Below are 21563 nucleotides of genomic sequence, written 5' to 3'. Positions count from 1 at the left end.
ACCGACTTCTCACATATCTCTGGAAACTCAGAAAAAATGAGTGGTTGTGAAACGCAGTGTATCTTCAGTCCGATTTTCTCTCGTATATCACTGTAAATTCTGTTTCAAGGAAAATACGTAAATAAGGTCCAAAAATATTTTCATTTTGTTTCTGAGAAATATGCTTATGGAATCGGACTCATATTTTAAATATAGCGTTCGCTCATAACTGACCACTCTGTAAATTTTTATAAACCGACGTTTCGAAAAACTGGGTGCTAAAGGGTGAAATAGAAAGTAATAATGGAAAATTTATTTCAACTTAACCTCACTGTATATCATTAAAGTATGAACATCATTTTAAACCATTGTCGGAAAGATTAATTTCCTTAGTTAATTTTAATTCCGGTACATCGCCGAACATGCAAACTATGAACTTCTGATTCATTTCAAGTAATACATCAATCAAATTATACTAGTCGTTCGGACCAAAAACCATTTTCAAAGGTGACTCTTCTCACTCAAGTAAGCCTTCATTGCCGCACACATTTTGCTCACACTGTTGTGCAAATATTCCGGCTGGTGGAAGGCAAACGTCAATCTCAGAAAATTCAACTGCTGTTTGAGCGGAGAAAATCGACTCCCGCCGATGGCCATAACGCCGAAATGCTTCATACTGTATTGATTGAAATCATCACAATCAATACCATCCGGAAAACGAATCCATATGAAGTAGCCACCGGTTGGTTGAAGAAATGTACAACCGCGTGGAAGCTCCGCCTTCAAAACCTCGCACGCTGCCTCCAATCGTTCGGAATAGTTCTCGGATAGTTTTCGCAGATGACGCTCTGCTAGACCCAGCTGAATCATGCTAGAAACAACTCCTGCGGTGTAGTTGTTGGCAGCTCCTCCGCTTTTCAAGACCCCACTTGGAAAATAGAAAATATTTCAATGAACATCAGGACATTGTAAATGAGTCAGTTGATGTACCTTGTTCGAAAAACTGCTACACAACGCGGGGGACACTCCAACCAGCCTAGACGAATGCCCGGCGAAAGAATCTTCGAAAAAGATCCATTGGAGATAATGTTACCCTTCCAGTTATCGCAATCGATGTCCTCAATGTCGTAAGCGAACAAGCGTTTCGGTGACTGTTTCACCGATGGATTCAGGTCTGAATTCTTGTAACATAAAAGATTATACACATCGTCACATGCTATGAGGATTTCTCTGGATCGGGCTAAACTGATCAGTTGTTTGTTGATCTCTGAAAAAAAATTGAATCAACTCTCTGGTAAATTTGTGGTATTAATATGAGATTACCTTCCGAAAATAAGATACCTGTGGGGTTGTGAAACGTGGGAATCGTATAATAAACTCCCCAAAACATTTTTCCATCCTTTGGTTCGAATCTGAATTGCTCGATTAGGGAGGTGAGAATCTTAATGTTAGGTCCATCGGTGTTCAGCGGCACTGAAAATTAAGATTCGTAACAATTCGTGATTATTCCAACGAATCACCTCACCTGGAATAACTTTCATCGAACTGAACTGGCCGAAAACTTCCAAGGCGATCATGTATGTTACCTCATCGACAAATATGTAGCCAGACAAATCAAGCAAAGTGGAGAGAATCAGATGCAACCCGTGCGTTGCTCCGGATGTAAGAACCAAATCGGACCTATAAAAAATGTTAACGATTAGAAAATGTCCGAACAAAAATAAACGAAAATTACTTGTTAACTTCAGATTGGTATCCTTTGGACAGAAATCCAGCTAATGTTTCGCGAAATTCGGTGGTTCCAATCGATGGTCCGTATTGAAAAAGGTATGAATTATTCTCCAGTTCATATTTCTGAAAATGGAAAAATGAATAAAATATATGAATTATAGTTCTTGGACAGCACTAACGTTCCCGGAGGAACATCAAGGTCCCAATGCAATATTCATTTCTCAATTGAGTTTTGACATAGAATTACGTCTTTCAAGAAGGGTGCCAAATCAGACAACAGGTCACGTTTTTATGAAATAAAGTTAAAGTTAATAACTATTTTCACTGTGAACGAATTCTCAAGATTTTCATACCAATCGAATCGGAAATTTTCTAAGATTTGTTTGATATGCTATACATTACAATTCGCTAATCTCTAAACGGTTTAAATTCATGAAAACTGAAAAAACTTCCTTTTTCCCCACACATGTGTTCTGCCGATTTGTATACTAACCTTACCCGTATTCCGAATGCTTATAACTCGAACATTTCTTAACAGATCGGAAAGATGTTTGAATCAGGGAATATATCTATATTTGATAGGGAATATATCTACGCGTCTATCACAATTAATCAAATATTATTTTTCACTAGATGAACAATTGAATAACTGTTAAATGTTAAGCGTTATCTAAACGCCCTAACTGCCAAGTTTTGATTGGCCCGTTTTACGGTTTCCCCAACACAGACTTCAAAATCGATGTACCTGTGGAATTCCGATTTGCAAATATCCATGCAAGGGCATTTTTGTTCCCACCGAGCTGTATTTCCTTAACACGGACTTCAAAACCAATGTGCCTGGGGGAATCCGCTTCGTAAATACTTGCAAGTCTGGGGTATTTTTTGGTGTTGAGTACTTTTGTACTCGCTTGTCGTTGTGCAGACCGGAATGTTTCCCTAAAACGTACTTTTAAACTGAGAAGCTTGGGAAAATCGTCATTTCAGTTACTAGAGGTGAATGAACTTTAGAGGTTCGAGAACTACGTAAACATGAGATGCGCAATAATTTCAGAGGGAAATGTTAAATACAATAATCGTTTGACAATTCACATATTTTGGTAGTCCTAGGCATTATATCAAACGTAAAAGGACGTTCATCAAATTTATTTGTAACGAAGAACATAATCTATTACAAAAATTTCTATGCATTCCAAAATAATATTCGAAGTGGTAAACAAGTGGATTGCATAATATAATTGCGTGGTTCTACGTCGAAAATATGCGGCTGCGACCTAGATACAATCCCTTACAATTTTTTTTATTTGTTATCCATCTGACTTGTAGTCTACATGAATGTGAGTGTAATATCTAAAAATAGCCATAAACATCAAGTGGACAATCTAGAATTCTTTAAGCAGCATTCACGAAATTCAACTGAAATCTAGTTTCACGAATTCTCTTCATTCAAATGTGCACACATGGAATCCATACAACTGAAGCCGTCTCCAGGACTCGGAGGCAGTGAGGATCTCGAATGTTTTTTGCAGCTTTCATTTAACTCTCCTAAACTCGTGTGCAAAATCCTAACTCGTGTACTGACAGACTGTGTGTGTCTCTGTGATATTGCTATTGTGTATTTTTAGGCGTTGTTGGTATTTATTCAAAAGAATGAAATATGATTGAATGAAAAACCTCCAGAAAATAGTTTTTCTTTAACTTCATTCAGTTTCAATAATCATTTAATTCAGCCACCTCATTAACTCTGGGTCTGTCAGACCTATGCACAAGTATAGAAAGGTTAATACCCGATTTCCTGTTTGCCTTAGCAATTATGGTTGAGCAGTGATCGTTGAAGGAGAGCTGTGAATAGAGATGAACTTTAAGGTCCTTAACCACGCTGACTCTCCCGATGAGCCATCTGTAATTTTATGAACCCAATAAATTGGAAATTTTGACAGATGATTCCTGGACGCTAATGGTCGTCAGATGACTAAAACAGCGTTCAAACCAGATCGCTGAAATTTTCATCAATGGATTTAACATTGAAATAAAGCATTGGACCATCCGCATACACAATTCAATAACTTGGTGGGATGAGCAAGTACTCATCATTGAAAAATACCGAAAACAATGAGAACCCCAGGTTGCCTCCTTTAAGAACACCTGGACAACTTGTAGACGCATAGGACTGCAAATTCGAGAATAAGTGTGCACCAGATCAAGTTGGAAGAAAGGAATTTTCGAAATCTCCCGACCAGAACGGAAACTTCCGGTATGATATGTGTGCTACTATACCGTGAGAACCACCATAATTCCTACATTATTGTTCGTTGCGGAAATTCATCCATACCATTACCAAGGATCGTGCGAGTTCCGAGCGGAAGCGTTTGGCGAGGACGCCAGCAGCCATCAAAGTGGTGAAGGAGCGAGTTTGTCTGAAAATGAACCGCTCGATCCGGAGCCGCAGCTGACCTGGATGTTTCGATCGGGACTGCCCACAATATCATGATGAAGGACCTATCAATCAAACCGTACAAGAAACGCAAGGTTCATGGGGTAATGAAGGCTACAATGAAGAAGAAGCTGGACAGAGCCAAACTGATACTTTCGTGGCACACAGGTCAGGAGTTTCTGTTTTCTGATGAGATACTTCTTGTCTTGCAAATGTCGCACAATGTTCAAAATGGATGGCTGTGGGCGCCGACATTGGCCAGCATTCCCCCGTCACGCATCGCCGCGGTTCCAGAGCGCCGCATCGGTGATGGATGGGCCGTATCCGGGCATGGGTAGCTGCCACTGGCGATAATCATCTATTTATGGAAAGAAGACGGTTGGGTAATGTCGGGGAAATAACCGAAGAGACGTAGGACTACAAAAAGGGCTTTCAATTGGAATAACTTATCGAATATCTAATTAGTTTTTCTATACCTTTTAGCAAAATTACATTTCTAATGCTCCCAAAAAATAATTCCCAAACTATATTATTCAACATCTTTCGCAGAACGGCAACAAAAAATACCGAAATCGATTGTATTGATGGTAATTATAAAGCAATTCGAAATTAAATCGACGAATGACAAAACATGAGTATATTTGATTTGAATGAATGTTTGTATTCTGTTTGGGTTAGAGGAAATACCACATCATTTCCACAGCAATTGGGAATTTTTTGACTCAAGTGTAACTTTTGAAAAGGGCGTATCGATTTTAGGTAGAGGAGTCTTTGATAATTTATATCTGAAAAACCATGAGTTGTGCCGAAATCCGCGTTGACGGCAATTAGCTTCGTATTACGGAATGGGGGAGTAGGCGTGACAATATGGGTTTGCAGAAGAAATCAACACTCTTCTAAAATAAAAATTATGAATGAGAATTATATTTCCCAAATCAAATAAGTACTCTATGTAAATGAAAATCACTTTTGCTTGCAAGTAGTGAAAAAATATCATACAAAAATTGTGTCTAAAGATATTTTTTTATTATAATGATAAGTTTTGGTGAGAATATCTTAAAACTCATAGAAAATAGTTCAAATTAGGGTCAGAACAATGTACTTCTAGTAGGTAAATAACACCAAGAAAAAAATTTCATTCAAATTTTAGCAATTTGAAACTGCCTTAGGGCCGACTTATCTGATAGAGAATAGTTGGCCTCATACAAACTAATGTCGTATCCAGATGTCGACACCATTCCGCCGTCAAAGCGAATAGTGTCTTAAAAAAGTTATAGAGTATTGATGTTAAAATGTGAAAAATATACATTGAGAAAAAAATTATGAACCCTGATTTGCGGGTACTTTTGTACTCCTTTGCGTTTTTGCAAATTGGAATGTTTCTCTAGCACAGACTTCAAACCCATGAAACCTGGGGGAATCGACATTGCAACATAGATGCAAGCTGCGTGCTTTTGTACTCGTTTGCATTTTTGCAAACCGGAAGGTGTTTTCCCAATATAGATTCCGAAACCAAGAAGTTCGGCACTGCAAATAAATTCAAGTCGGCTATACTTTTATACCCCCATGCATTTTTACACTCGGGAGTTCCGGAATTCCGCTAACACTGTCTACAAAAGCGGGTACAGAATCACTGACAGTCAGTCACTATCAGTGACTATCTCTCACATTCAAGCTGATTCAGATAAAATGGCTCAAGACAAGTAGTGCGAGTGAAATCCAAACGGTGTTGGAGCATGTTTGTATTTAAGGATTTTCTATATCGAAACAAAATAAAAAATGTTGCAGAAACTTTTTGATGATTGAAAGAACGTCTAATTTAATCGTGATACTGTATTCTCATTATCAAATATAGCCATAATTCTGTCAGTGGAATCGCGACTGCTCTCAGCAGAGAAATTTGAAGCGAAGAAAAGTGGTAACACAGCAGTCGTGTAGTTCGATGTTCCCCAAAGTTTCGTGGTCCCTTCAGTACTTGTTTCCTAGCGAAGATAAAGTTCGGTCTGTACGAGAAGCGTGTGGCAATTGTCATGTTTTTAAGTGCGGGAAAACGGCAAAACAAGATCTACCAGCTGCTCAAACCGTTTTCTATCAATGAACTATTCGTGTTCCATACACTACAACAGTACAAAGGAACGACTGAAGGGACGTCCGAAGTCGGTACGGCTGCACAATGTTATCTATGTTGTTCATGAACGCGATCAACGCAAACCTCTTCGGAAACAAAAGTGTTCATCAATTGAAAAGAATTGGAGAAATTAATTGAGGTTTTTATTATTCTGAACGGTAGAATTAAATTTTGGATCTAAAAAAAATACGAATTGCACAATTACATTAATTTAAATTCTAGCTCGGCGAAGAAGATAAATGAATGAAGCCCGAGTCCCGAAAACGTTTGCTCCATTTATAGGAGAAATATTCGACAGCATGGAGAAAAAACTGCAAAAATTTTTTTTTAGCAAAATACATTTGAAAAACAAATTTAATTGACTCCGCATGATAATAATAAGATGTGAATAATAAGTGAATGTGTAGAAATAAAAAAAACATAATCGTGGATTCGTTAAATTTTTGTTGTTGTTATTTCTCTCATATTTTTTTAAATTAGTACAGTAATTTACATTTAATTCGAAATGCCGAGGCACCACTCAGTGTCGTATTGACAATTTTGACTTGTAACTTTCAATGTGGGACTATAATTTGGGCCCTGAACTCGGTGTTTACAAAAATGCCCAATTAGAGGTCCAATTGCACGTGTCGCATTACAGGTCTGTCCAATTAGCTAAATGTCGAATTAAATGTAACTTACTGTATATTAATTCCAAGGCATTAAGCACTTGTATTAATTATTCCATACAAGTTTAAAGACGATTCGATACCTCAACAGAAGACGCAGTTCCTCTATGTGTGACAATTAGAAACAAGTGACAGCGTATGTATTTTGTTTACCCGCTGATGTTGAACATTCGTTTCGGTATGGCATTTTCTGAATATTTTTCGTGAATTTTATTAAAACTGTGCTTTTCATACTATCTATTACCAGTGAAATCACGCACAAAATGTGGGATGATCCGGAACAGTTCAAGTCCACACCGTTTGTGTGGCGAAAGAAGCTAGAAAAACAAGGCTTAAATGACCTCTCCCGGAAGGAGCTCGAAGTGCTCAATCGCAGAAAACAACAGGAAAATGTTATCGAACTGGAGAAGCTTAAGAAGAGGCGACTGGAGCGCGAACATCAGCGCCAACAGCGGGAGGACGATTTGTACCTGATGCAGCGCTCGAAGGAGGCAAACCAATTCGATGAGTGGCAACGGCAGGAGGAAACCTTTCATCTGGAGCAAGCGAAGCTGAGAAGCAAGATTCGAATTCAGGATGGTCGGGCGAAGCCAATTGATCTGCTGGCCCAATATATATCGGAGCAAAATCTCGAAGAGTCCATCGAGATGCAAATGCACGAGCCATACACGTATCTGAATGGGCTTAGCTTGGATGATTTTGAGGATTTGTTGGCCGACATCAGAGTTTACAACGAACTGGAAAAGGGACAGAATTCCGATTATTGGAACGATTTGACAATCATTGTTGAGGATGAATTGCAAAAGTTAAGAAAAATCGAGGCAGAAAAGCAACGAATGGCTCCAGGAAGGAGAGAAGGCATCCATCAGAGTGTTGCCAAAGATGTGACGCAGATTTTCAAGGGCAAGAATTCCTCACAGTTAGAGGAATTGAAGAAAAAAATTGAAGATAAAATCGATAGCCGGCAGGATGGCCTAGATATCGGCTACTGGGAAAGTTTATTGTCTCAGTTGAAAGCTCATATGGCTCGAGCTAGACTCAGGGACCGTCATCAGGAGAATCTTCGTAATAAACTAGAGCTGCTTAAGAAGGAACAAGAAATTAGCGTAAAAACAGAAGAATCTGAGCTTGAAGCTGGCCCAAGCGGATCTGGGACATCGATCTCAAACAATTTGGAACCTGCGGATGAATCATCAAAAGATGGTAGCAGTCAATCGGAATCGGAACAAACAAAAGAGGAGAATTATGAAAATGATTTGCTTACCGAATGTTTTGAGCTGTATAAAAAAGCCGGCTACGAGCCCAAATACATTTCGGAATGTGATCTCGAGTCTGGAATAGAAATAATCTCCGCGGAAAAGGACGAAGAAGAGTTGGATCTGTTGCGACAAAAAGTGCTCGGCATTAATCAGGAAGACGAATCCTTCTCGAAAGAGGAGATTGTTCTACGCAAGGAAGCCAAACGTGGCATGAATGACGACGAAGCTGAATTTTCAGTGGAAACGCGGGTCGATTCTCAAATCTATCTCTGGTCCGATAAATACAGACCGCGGAAACCCAGATATTTCAACAGAGTTCACACCGGATTCGAGTGGAATAAATACAATCAAACTCACTACGATATGGATAATCCTCCGCCGAAAATCGTACAGGGCTACAAATTCAACATATTCTATCCGGATCTGATCAACAAAAATGCAACACCGCAGTACTTCCTGACACCTTGCTCGGATAATATGGACTTCGCGACGTTGCGTTTCCATGCTGGGCCACCGTATGAGGATATTGCTTTTAAAATTGTCAACCGCGAGTGGGAATTCAGTTACAAACGAGGATTCCGTTGCCAGTTTCATAATAATATTTTCCAATTGTGGTTCCACTTCAAGCGGTACCGTTACAGGCGGTAAAAAGTGTGTCATTTTATCGTTCTGTGTATGTGTACTGAAGATGTTAGATAAGATTAGCTAATAAACCTTTGAGCTGCATTTTGAACGGAACACTGTCGTTTAAATTATGGTTAAGAAATTATGAATAATAACCGTTGGCGACTGGTTCTTCTTTTTAAATGACCCTAACGTTTCTAGAGGAACTTCGCCGTCCCAACATAGTATTACTTGCGTCATTTTTATTAGTACTTAGTTAAGATTTCTATGCCAAATAAAGCGCGATTCACATACAATATCCACGTCACGTTCACGTTCCGTCACGTAACGGTGCGTCAATTATCCTGCCATGCATTTCCTATTGAAACATTCACATACACCAGCAACGGCAAATCGAAGTTGCCATTGTCGGTGTATGTGAATGTTTGCATAAGAACTGCTTGGAAGAACAATTGACGCAACGTGATGGGACGGAACGTGAACGTGACGTAGATGTTGTATGCGAATCGCACTTAACACGCCTCGAATGTATTCTGAGTGTCAAGCTCTAGAATACGCGTGACCACAGTGCAAGTCGGAGGAAATTTCTTCCACGAAATATATCCCCGACCAGAACGGGAATCGAACCCGAACCCACGGCATGTTAGATATGACGCTACCCACTCGGCCACGGTCACACCGGTGACTGGTTAGCGATACCATAAAAATTATGAAATTGAGAATTTGGGAATTAGAGAAATCTAAATGGTAAGGGAACTGGGGGGTAAGATCAGCACCCGTTGAGTTCTACTAGAAAACTCTGATAAATTATGTTTATGAATACTGTACATGTTAGGGGCTGTCCACATACCACGTGGACAACTTTAGGGGGGGTAGGGGGTAATAAAATGTCCACGCTTGTCCACGGAGAGGTGGGAGGAGGTGTAGACTGAGTCCACGTGGACAGGAAGAATAATTTTTTTCTTAAATAAATTTATATTTTCTTAAATCACCTGTAGAATCAAAATTAAATAAAATCTGTTACACATTAAGAATTTCAAAAGTCTCTCTGTATTTATCAATAAACGGTTTTAGCCGTCTGAGAGTGCTGACTGGGACGTATATATATTTTTTCTCAAATCATTGAACTTTTTCAGTATTTTAAAAATACCTCACGTTAACACGTGTAAATAACCAAACTATTTCCTATGATTGAACTTTTCTAGTTACGGGGTATGCATAGATCCTCATAGCCCAAAACTATAAAAATTAAACAATAAGTACCATAATGGTTGAGGTCTCATGATATGAGTAAATGGTTTTTCATCAAATATAATTTTTTATACCTATTGTTATATCTCGAGAACAGTTAGTCTTAGGATAATAATGTCTGTATAGTTTTCCCTGCAGAATTGCGTGTAAAATCAATTTTTCAAAGTACTTTTATTCGTCAATTACTACGAATCAATATTTACATTTGTATGAGATTGTCCACTCACTTTTAGTCGTCAAATTTAAAACAAATGAGCCAGTATTCCAATAAAAATATATATGGAATTAGGTAGCTGATTCGGACTATTTCAGGAAATTATAGAGGTTAGCATTTGACGAAAAAAAACCCTCTCCAATATGGTCAATTCTCAACTAGGACAGAGTTGTTGAACTTAGTGTTGTGTTTTTATGGATTTTTATTCAATTCTCTTCAATTCCTTCCTTGGAAGCACAAGAATTTTCATCCACTATTCCATTCCATTCGCCACAAATCTTCCACTAATTTGACTGATTTCTCAAAAACTTGTTTCAATCGGGCAGCAGGTTTCAGAGCTATGATTTTTTGGAAAATGAAACTTTTTTTTTTAAATGGAGAGTATCGCGTAATTAATTAATTTGGCATTGAATTGTTCTCTTGTAAACTATTCGAATTTCATAAGTAATGTTTTAAAACGGATTTGAGCGGAGGAAAACCAAAACAATAGAAATGGAATTTGAAAGAAACTAAAGAGCAAAAAAATAAGGGCAAGATTAGTATAAAATCAATAGTAATAAAATATTTCTTATGTAGTTTTTCCCCGCGAGCACTGCGACATCGAAAGTGAGTTTTGAGTGATTTTTGAAACGCTGTAACTTATAAAATAATGCATTCGTCGAAGCAAACACTGGTCCTTGCATAGAATATTTTCAAGTTTGTGGTGGTCAGTGGCCTGTTTCGACCATCGATTTGCTGTGCGTTCATTATTTCATTGAATATTCCTTAATCAAAATTAAAGGATAATTTTTCATTCAATAGAGAATACTTCTGTAGGAAAAGGTTCTACTGAAACTTTCTATGAATCAAATGGAAACGAAATGAAATTATTATTGGGAATATATTTTTAAAATCTATACAAACTTTGAAAATAAACCAAAAACGTTTTATTTTTTCTTCTTCTTCTTAAATGGCGTTAACGTTCCCTGTGTAACTTTTGCCGTCTCAACGTATGCATTAACTAGCGTCATTTATTAATACTTCATTGAGATTTCTTAAGCCAAATAACACGCCTTGAATGTATTCCGAGGGGCAAGCTCTAGAATACGCGTGACCACAGTGCAAATCGAAGGAAATTTCTTTGACGAAAAATCCCCCGGCCAGAAGGGAAACGAACCCGAACACCTGGCATGATTATGTGAGACGTTAACCACTCGGCCACGGGTGCACCTTTATTTTTTTTCTTGTAATGTCTTTTGTCTACAACCCATGCACATATTAAACTTAAAATATGTATGTACGATAACCCTAAACTAGAAATTTGTAGCTTGAAAATGTTGTATTTTGTATCTTCATGTCATCATTGATATCGAAACTATAGCGTTCCGAAATCGTTTAAAAATTTCGACCCTTTACTTCTCAATCGTTTGTTAAGTGCAGATCTATAGATATTAGTGCATGTTTCCTACTTTATCTTTTCTATTCTTGAAATTCTTTTTTCTGAATAAAAAATATTCTATGCATATGGAATTGTTCTGTTTGTTTGTGTGCGCTTCAAATACTCGGAAAGTTCGGCACTGATGGAGCTCATATTATGACACAATATACAAAACACTTCAAGGATTGTTGCTGCTACTGCCAACAAGTTTTAAAATTTCCAATTGGAATAAGCATAATTTGGAATAAAGTTGTGAACGTAAATTAACTTTCTTGTATTGAATATGTTGCCCAAGATCAATTTTTGGAATTCTGTGCTTCATATTCGGATTCGTATTGTTCAACTGTATATCACGCGTTTCTGTGTTGGCAAACCAGATAGCCTTTATATGTGACAGTGACAGGGTACAACTAGTAAGATTTGTAACAAAATAAACTTGAATATAATGTAAATTCGATTTGCGTGTAATTCACTTAATTCCTCAATTATTCTAATAAAATAAGAAAAAATGTCCACGAGGACAACAGGGGGAGGGGTATGAAAATGTCCACGCTTGTCCACGGAGGGGGAGGGGGGAGTCTAAAATCGTGCTTTTTCTGTCCACGTGGTATGTGGACAGCCCCTTAGTATTTGTTATTTTAGACGTTTTTCATCACATCGAACCCACCATGATATGTCAAAAGTCAAAATATCAATCAAAACAAACGCGAGTGCCGATAATGTACGGATGTAATTTCTCGGTAATGGAGTTTAACCCTTTTTAAGGGGTTGTCCACAAACCACGTGGACAGAAAAAGCACGATTTTAGACTCCCCCATCCCCGTCCTTGGACAAGCGTGGAAATTGATTATGCCCATCCCCCTGTTGTCTACGTGGACATTCAATTCTTCTATTCAAAAACAGGAAGAGGGTTATATCTATGGTATAACCGCAAGGGTGACGTAGGACTATCGTTGATTTAGAGATCATTTGTATGAAGTTGAATCTGAATTCATTCTGAATGAATGAATATTTGGAGAACTTCGAAAACGAGAGCGTTACGTTGGAGGCACAAGGTTTTATGCATCCAATATTGGATACGGAAATATCCTACTGATGGGGAAGAATAATCTTCAGAAGCTATCCTGTTGATTGCGATTGATTGAAAAATCACAAAACCTAATGTATTTGGGCACAGTGTTACATGGATAGAAAACATTAAAATAAACTCTTTCATATGAATGTAATTTTAAATTCCCAGAGGAACTGGCAGATTATTTTCAGTAACGATTAGATATTTCCACATTTTCTCGATACTGGAAGCCCACCAGTGGTTAATCCTAACTCGATAACCATCTGTTAATAGCACTTGATTGAAACATATTTGGTCACAGTGTTACATGGATAGAAAACATTCAAATAAACTCTTTCACATGAATGTATTTTTAAATTCCTAGAGGAACTGGCAGATTATTTTCCGGATCTTTCTCGATCCAAACGGAAAGAATTCCGTGCGTGTATGTGTGTGTGTAGCGGCTGCTTCGAGATCTTCCCGGGGAACCGTTTGTAGCATCACTCTCCTCCTGATGGATTCCCTTCTGGCCTAAGGTGCACAAACAGGCTCTTGGTGACACCGTTCATCCGCGCTTTCATGATAAATGAAGAGCTTCACCACAACAACGACAACATGCTCCAATCGCTGTTCAATTAGAACTGAGTGGATTTCTTCTTTCTTCTTTCTTTGTTTTTAAGAGGCTTTAAACTTTGCAGTTCATTCGCCTCTAACCGTGGATTTCCGAGCGGCGCTCGCTTATATACCGATTGGTGATTTCAATAACCTATTTTGAAAGCAAATTTAAGACTATTGAAACAAGTTTTTGGATCAGAAAGTAACAAGTATAGAACGTGTAGACATTTTATCTTTCGAATGAAGTGTTTATCATACCATTTCGTTCAGTTGTTTAGGAGCTATTAACACTCAAAATCTCGGTCTCCGGCGTAACGCTTTCGTTTTCGAAACTTTGATTTTACACCCCGGTATAGAAATGAAAGACGTAGTCCTACGTCAAAAATCAAGGAAATAAATTAATTGGGTTTGTATTCAAAAGACAAAATAGACAGCAGGCACTAATATCTAGTCATCTAATTCTTCTGTGAATGCTGACTTTGCTTATTAAGAAAATGATTACCCAAAGAAGAGTGCAGTTAATTTTCACTTACGATTTTAAACTCACTTTCGTCCTTGTTCATATTCCAGCTAAGTCACTAATGTATTAGAAAAATATTCCCAAATCCTTATCCATTCTGCATTGAGCATCTAGATGACTTCCAAAAAAAATCGCGAAGAAAATTATACCAGACAACTCAGTGGGTCATCTTTCTTTCAAACCAATAGCTCATATTGCTTCGCTTTAGAAACCTGTAATTGTGGTTGTTTGTTGGTTTCGCTCTTCAGGTTCTTCAGTCTTACACTTACACTTTTTGACGTAGAACTACGTCTTTCAGGAAGGGTGCCAAATCGGAAAACAGGTCACGTTTTTATGAAATAAAGTTAACGTTAATAACTATTTTCACTGTGAACGAATTCTCATGATTTGCATACCAATCGAATCAGAAATTCTCTAAGATTTGTTCGATATGCTATACATTACAGTTCACTATTTTCTAAACAGTTTGAATTCATGAAACTGGAACTTCTTAGCACCTCAAGCTACTTCTTCTGGTTGATTGCCTACTGCTCAGATACAGCTGGTCTCGTCTGACGCTTCCGCATAAAAATGTCCATTTTGGCCGGATTCTTTTCCACCGTTTGGCCAGTTGCTTCGATCTCCCGGCTTAAGGAGCGGCAACGAGATGATATTGTAAATACCAGATCGGCTATATCTGACGGACACAAAGTGCCTCAGGATGTTGCTTGACAGTGCTGGTGCTGCGAATCAACAGCCTTGAATCATTTTTGTTGTAGACTTAATAAACGTAAGATTTAAGAAAATTTGTTTCTATAAATTATCTTTCATCGCCATCCAAAATTAGTCCATTTTTTTGAATACATACGTTAACACTAAAATCGATGAAAAATGAATTGGAATTATCGAGCATTCCATTCGGTAATTTGAAGAAAATTGTAGAATTTGAATCGTGCTTGCCAGGCGTAAATGCTCTGATTGAGCGATTGATTTTCGGGCGTAAACAAAATCTAAACCATTTGGTGATCCATTTGTTTATATAGATAGAAGAAGATATAGAAGTGCGTTTTATCACACTATCAGCTCCCTCTTCTTCAGAGAGAGGGGAGGAGTGTCTATCTACCATACGAAAGTTTCGAGCCCCCTAGAACCTTCACATGCCGAACTCGGCTCCATTTGCTTGATTAGTTTTCGAGTTATACAGAAATTTGTGTTTCATTTGTATGGCAGCTCCCCCTCAAAGGAATGAATGGTGGAGTGTCTAACCATTCACATTTTTCTGAAAATAGTGATAAATTTGCCCCCGGTTTACGGTACATCAGATTTGAAGCTCTGAATACTTGTATTGACGAATTTACGTTGGATTTACAACCAGATGGCGCAGCGAGTAAAATGAGGATGTTTTGTTTTTTTGGTATGAAATTCGTTCAAATGTTCTAGAAAAATCTGAATTTATCTTCAAATTTCCCGGTTTCATGTAGTCTTTCCACGCTGAAAAGGTTAGAAAATCATCATTTGCTATATATATTACAATGTGCTATGTATATTATGAGGAATGGCTTGTTATAAGTAATTTTTTTCAACTAAGTAAACGATGAATAGGGAGTTTTGTGCTGAAAATACTGCAAATCCTTCTGGTATCGGCCACTACATAATTAATTATATCAGCCAATTTGATATGATATCGATTTCATCGCAATTATCCATAGTATCAATAACCGGTATGCATCATCAAACTTAAAATTTTCGAAGATTATCTATGACTTTGGTCAAATCGCGTGTTGAAACCATCATAAATATACAAAACTCTAACTTTCTTACCATATACTGACGACATTCAATGGCTGAAATGAATCTAAATTGAAATAAAATGAATAATCACCACCGAATCTTGCTTTCCAGTACGTGAAATAAACAAACACCCTCACTTTTGTAGTTCTGAGCTCTAATGTAGATGTCGCATGAGCTGATTTAGCTTTGCATAAATTCGTCAATATATCCAAGCTTCCTCAAGGAATCATGCAACGAAATGGGTTCAGATGCAAGGCCCTTCCCTTCTACATTGCCATACGCAGACACCCATCTTTAAGAATTGAAGAACTAGTTCGAAATGATTTGAAAATAAAAAAAAATCTTGCATATTTTAACGAGGAAGGCATCCAGATTATCTTGCAGAAATGTTTGAGCACCTGGATGCGCTGAACTTGAAGCTTTAGGATATGCGAACCAATTTGATTGTAATCTAAACCTAATATATTTTGATTCTGTTCCAAGACAATAAATAAACCAAGACAAAAAAACAGAAACTAGCTCCGCAAGGTCGGTACTGAATATAAAGGCTAGGGTGAAAATGAATGTATGGGAAAAAATCGACCCTAAAATTTCAAAAAGTTACCCTATACAAAATGTTCACCACCTCGAAAAAACATCCTATGCAAAATATCAGCTCAATCGGACATAAGGGAGAGTGGCGCATGCGGTCAAAGTTTGTAGTTCATCAAAAAAAAATGTTTGATGCCAAATGAGCATGAATCTTCTTCTTGGATGGCACTAACGTTCCAGCGGAACTTTTGCCTTCTCAACGTAGCATTACTTGCGTCATTTTTATTAGTAATACTTGGTTGAGATTTCTATGAAGAATAACACGCCTTAAATGCACTCTGGAGTGGCAAGCTCTGGAATACGCGTGATCACAGTGCAACCCGGAAGAATTTTCTTTGATGAAAAATCCCCCGGCCAGAACGGGAATCGAACCCGAATCCCCGGCATGATAGTGTGGGACGCTAACCACTCGGCCACGGGAGCACGCCAAATGAGCATGAATGAAACGTGCAAAAGAAATCGTCGAGATCTAGTGTCATCTCGAAAAAAATTTTTTTTTGTCAAAAATCGACACTCTAAGACTCTCTGGGTCTTTGGGACTCTTTGGGACACTCTGGGTTTTTTTCGGAATGTGAGACAAAACGTATGATTTTAAGTGCCAATTTTACAAATTTTTTTACGGATTTTTTTTTTGGGATAACAGTAAATCTAGATGAGTAATGCATTTTGAAAACATTTGGCATCAACTTTTTTTTTAAAACCCCGATTATTGGTGATCTTTCGTTTTTCAAAAAAACTCAAATTTTAACGTCTGTGACACTAATAAATGAAGTTCGAATGAGCTAATGTTTTGCATAGGGTACATTTTCGTGCAAATCAACATTTCGCAGCAAGTTCCGAAAAAAAAAATTGAAATAACTATTTTAATTGGTACCCAAAACCATACGTTTCGTTTCGTATTCCGAAAAAAAAACTCAGCTCAGAGTGACGATTTTTGACAAAAAAAAAATTCGAGATGACACTAGATCTCGACGTTTTATGCAACTTTAAGATACTTGGCATCAAAACAAAATTCGAAAACCCTGATTTGCTTTACTCCCCCCTTGGGTGATTTTTCGATTTTCAAAGAACGATTGAGCTGATATTTTGCATAGGGTGTTTTTTCGAGTTGGTGAATATTTTTTTATGTGGCAACTTTTTGAAATTAGAGATGACCATTTTCATTGGCACCCTAATATAGGCTTTGTTGTATCACTGACGAAGAAGCTTGAATCGAAAATTATTGTTCGTAGTGTTCGTTAAGTGCAATTTAAAGTCCATTAGAAAACATTAATCCAACTACAATATTTACTGGAAACGTTTATTCAACCAAATTTGGATTTGTTTAGTTCTACGTAGGTTGCACGATCAAAAAAGTTTATCTTTGTCAGATCGCATTATTTTCTTTTACTGAATTTTTGTAAATGCAATAATCTTTTTAGCACCCTGATTAACCTTTTAGAGTATTTTACAGCTACTAGATAAAATTTGTTCATCTTTTGATGAGCTTTTGAAAAAAATCAATAAAATGGCCGTGAATCAAACTAATAACCTTCGCATCGATGATCCACTATTGAACCAATTAAAAATATAATGCCATGTAGTCGAACATGAGCTTAAAAAACGCTCGTAGTAAATTCTCATTTCAGTAATCCGTCATGTATTGTACAAAAGTTGCTTTGCAGCTGAAGAAACGTTTTCAAAAAGTTTCTCTGGCATATTATTCAGCTAAATATTAGGCTGTCAGAAAAGTCCTGCGGTATTTTTTTTTTTGAATTTTCATTTGTTCATAAAATTAGTTACAATCATCTGTTTAAGTCAAATATGCGCCGTTTCGTTCGATGACTTGTTCCCAACGAGATGCCAACTTCATAATACCCCTGTTATAGCAGCTCGCTTCCTTATTGGCAAAAAACTCGGATAGCCAATTTTCACAGGCCTCTTTTGTGGCTAACTTCTGACTACCTAGCTCGTTCGCCATGGACAAAAACAGGTGGTAGTCACTTGGTGCAAGGTCCGGACTATACGGCGGATGCAAAAGAACCTCCCATCCGAGCTCCCGGAGCTTCTGGCGCGTCACCAAAGAAGTGTGTGGCCTGGCGTTGTCCTGATGGAAGACAATGCGGCCTTTGTTTATCAAAAATGGCCTCTTCTTCATGAGTGCTACCTTCAAGCGGTCCAGTTGTTGGCAGTACAGGTCCGAATTGAGCGTTTGGCCATAGAGAAGCAGCTCATAATAGATTATTCCTTGACAATCCCACCAAACACACAGCAGAACCTTCCTGGCCGTTAATGAGGGCTTGGCCACCGTCTGAGCCGCTTCAGCGGGCTTCGACCACGACCGTTTGCGCTTCACGTTGTCGTAAGTAACCCACTTTTCATCGCCAGTCACCATCCGCTTCAGAAACGGGTCGATTTTGTTGCGATTCAGCAGCGATTCACATGCGTCGATACGGTCAAAGATGTTTTTTGCGTCAACGTGTGTGGCACCCATACATCGAGCTTCTTTGTGAATCCAAGCTTCTTCAAATGGTTAATAACGGTTTGATGACTTATCCCCAGCTCTTGGCCGATGCTACGGCTGCTACTATGCCGGTCTTTCTCGGCTAATTCAGCGATTTTGTCGCAATTTTCGACGATAGACCTTCCGGAGCGTGGCTTCCAGAACGAAAACGTTGAAACCATCGTTGTGCGGTGGAAATGGAAACTGTATCGGGTCCATAAACTGCACAAATTTTATTGGCAGTTTGAGATGCATTTTTGCCTTTGTCATAGTAGTACTGTAAAATATGTCGGATTTTCTCTTTATTTTGCTCCATATTTGCGACACTATTACTCACGAACGACTTAACCAAACAAAACACTGTCAAGGACTATAGCGCGTAAAAATACCTCAAGCTATAGTATGACTCGATACAATGAATACAACTAGAACTACGCGCTTACAACGACACCTCGCGGAAATACCGCAGGACTTTTTTGACAGTCTAATATCAATGATTGAACAAAAGCTTCAGTTTGATCTGAATAATCTTTTATACAACGTATAATTCAGCATATCATGTTTTTACGCACTCTGTAGCGCTCCTCTATAAATAATTTAAAAGTGCATCTTTCTAACCAGTTTCTAGAGATCCAATAAAAAATTATGAAATAAGAATGTCGGAATTTTCCATACAAATAAGATTGGTAGGGGGAGAAAGATAAATAAAGAGATAGTAGGTAATAGAAAAGGTAAACTCCGCCTGTGGAGTTCAGTCGGTAGAAATTAAGATAGATAGTGTTTCGTTAAGAGAAATTGAGGAAAAATATACGCCAGTCTGGACTCACAGCTTGGAGTAAAAAGTTGTTATTATTTATGAAGAAAGTGCCTTGGACCGCTCGGGCGCTTCAACTCCATATTATTGTTCGACCATTATTCATCTGACTAGTTGAATAACAGCTTATGATGGCTTGATGGGCGGTATCCCAAATCAGCTACAACAGTCGAATGAGTTTTGCTATAGCTCCATTATATGATTTTAAAATAATGATTTTGTGGTGGGATACTACTTGAGTTTCGAGTACTGGCGCTTAATTGTGTGACCAGTTAACTTAATGAAATTAGAATGAATAGCCCTTTACAACCGATGGAAAAGATGCCCCTGCCCCGATCAATCACAGTTTATATGAGTTATATTCAGAACATTTTCAGATAATGTTCACTGATATGAGAGAATGTGGATGCTCGTCAGTGTTGTGCTGCCATACAAATGAAACACAAATTTCTACATTACTCGAGAATTAATCAAGCAAATGAAACGAGATTTGGCATGTGGAGGTTTTAGGTAGCAATAAATGTTTCGTAGTGGTTAGACACTCCTCCCCCCCTCTCTGAGGATGGGCTGTCATACAAACGATAAACAAATTTCTGCATAACTCGAGAACTAATCAAGCAAATGGAGCCAAATTTGGCATGTGAAGATTTTAGGTTACACGGAATGTTTCTGTGGTGAATAGACACTCCTTCTCCCTCTCTAAGAGGAGAAGAGCGGAGGGGTCTGTCTTTATTCTATGATATTTTCCAAACCAAAATCATTTACCTTAATTTATTTTTAGAGAATTTTTTTTTATTGGTAAAAATAACGAATATATTTAAAGATAGTTTGTATGTTATCGTTCATATATTTAAAATTGATCTAAATGATGATTTTCACAGCGAAACATACATATGCGTACCTAGTATTTTCGAATTTTCCCTTTTTATTTTAAATATCCTTCTTTTATATATAAAGATATGCATAGTCAATTTTTTCGAATTTTTCCAATCAATATTTTCCAAAGTACTCTATCATTATAATTTGGGTCAAGACAAACTCACAAAATATATGGACGACGAAGATCTGATCAGCCGTTACCCCGTGATGATGGGTTATACGTACGTAGGAAAAACTCTCTTTTATATATAAAGAAGATGTGCATAGTCAATTTTTTGTATTTTTCAAATCATCTCAAATATTTTCCAAAGTACTCTATCATTCTAATTTGGGTGAAGACAAACTCAAAAAATATATGGACGACGTAGATCTGATCAGCCGTTCTCCCGCGATGATGTGTTATACGTACATGGGAAAAACTCTTTTTTATATATAGAGATTAGCAACTAGAGACTTGGGGTTTTTCATCAAACCCAAACTCGTATCGATTATATGTGATTTTCATGAAGAAAAATCGATTTGCATTTACTAGTTGCGTAAAAACACCCCAAATCATTTACCCTACTTTCATTCAATAAAATTTTCGAGAGTAATTTTACACGCGGAAAAAATCTGTACCAGTCTGTACTTTTTGACGATAATCTGTAATCTGTACCGTACAGAATCTGTACCAAAAATAACGACAAAATCTGTACCTTTCCAGATAAATATGTACGTGTGGCAACACTGCTGTGAACAGGTACACGACAGTCTAGGTATGGTTCCTCATAGATTAGGCTGTGTAAATATTTGTATTGACTCACATTGTAAGTCGTCTACTTACCATTCTGTGTTCGGTGGCAACGCGAAACATCTCGCAGCAATCAGCCAGCAAATCCGGCCCTGGTGCACCAGCTGACAAATTTGCAATCTTTCGATCGTACACGTTCAGGTCACTACCATCAAACAGATGGCGCATGGGTATTTCCTGTCGTTTGTTCATTGTTAATGGAAAATATTGATGGCCGAGTATTTGGTAACTTTCGACTTCACGTTACTTGTACTACGTCAAAATTGAGGAACACCACCCGATAATGTTCGCCGTGCGCGAAGATAGCAACTAAATTTTGTTTACGCTGCCCAGCGTCACACTGCCAATT

The 21563-nt window shown here is 37.9% G+C and overlaps 2 protein-coding genes across 2 annotated transcripts; one reads left to right on the top strand and one right to left on the bottom strand.

Moving 5' to 3' along the window:
* Positions 1–270: 270 nt before the first annotated feature.
* Positions 271–21554, bottom strand: LOC129770497 (uncharacterized). Its single transcript, XM_055773380.1, has 6 exons — positions 21248–21554; positions 1715–1833; positions 1505–1659; positions 1303–1452; positions 970–1246; positions 271–907 (listed from the first exon to the last, which is right to left on the bottom strand). The coding sequence occupies exons 1-6, from the start codon at positions 21404–21406 to the stop codon at positions 481–483; spliced, it is 1287 nt and encodes a 428-aa protein (XP_055629355.1). The 5' UTR covers positions 21407–21554; the 3' UTR covers positions 271–480.
* LOC129770496 (splicing factor Cactin) lies at positions 7074–9686 on the top strand. Its single transcript, XM_055773379.1, is given in 3 exon segments — positions 7074–7115; positions 7185–8772; positions 8774–9686. Coding segments are annotated over 2 exon segments (1704 nt in total). The 5' UTR covers positions 7074–7115; positions 7185–7200; the 3' UTR covers positions 8906–9686.
* Positions 21555–21563: the final 9 nt, after the last annotated feature.

This window comes from Toxorhynchites rutilus, chromosome 2 (genome assembly GCF_029784135.1).
Source record: "Toxorhynchites rutilus septentrionalis strain SRP chromosome 2, ASM2978413v1, whole genome shotgun sequence".
Classification (NCBI taxonomy): domain Eukaryota; kingdom Metazoa; phylum Arthropoda; class Insecta; order Diptera; family Culicidae; genus Toxorhynchites; species Toxorhynchites rutilus.
Note: the sequence above shows the minus strand (reverse complement) of the source record. Positions and strands in the feature narration are given on the sequence as shown.

What these genes read in the sequence shown, in the direction of transcription:
- LOC129770497 (XM_055773380.1), bottom strand. Translation starts at nt 21,406, where the DNA reads ATGAACAAACGACAGGAAATACCCATGCGCCATCTGTTTGATGGTAGT. An exon ending in TTGCCACCGAACACAGAATG is followed by an intron (nt 1,834 to 21,247) that starts GTAAGTAGACGA and finishes TTCCATTTTCAG; the next exon opens with AAATATGAACTGGAGAATAA. An exon ending in TACCAATCTGAAGTTAACAA is followed by an intron (nt 1,660 to 1,714) that starts GTAATTTTCGTT and finishes CATTTTTTATAG; the next exon opens with GTCCGATTTGGTTCTTACAT.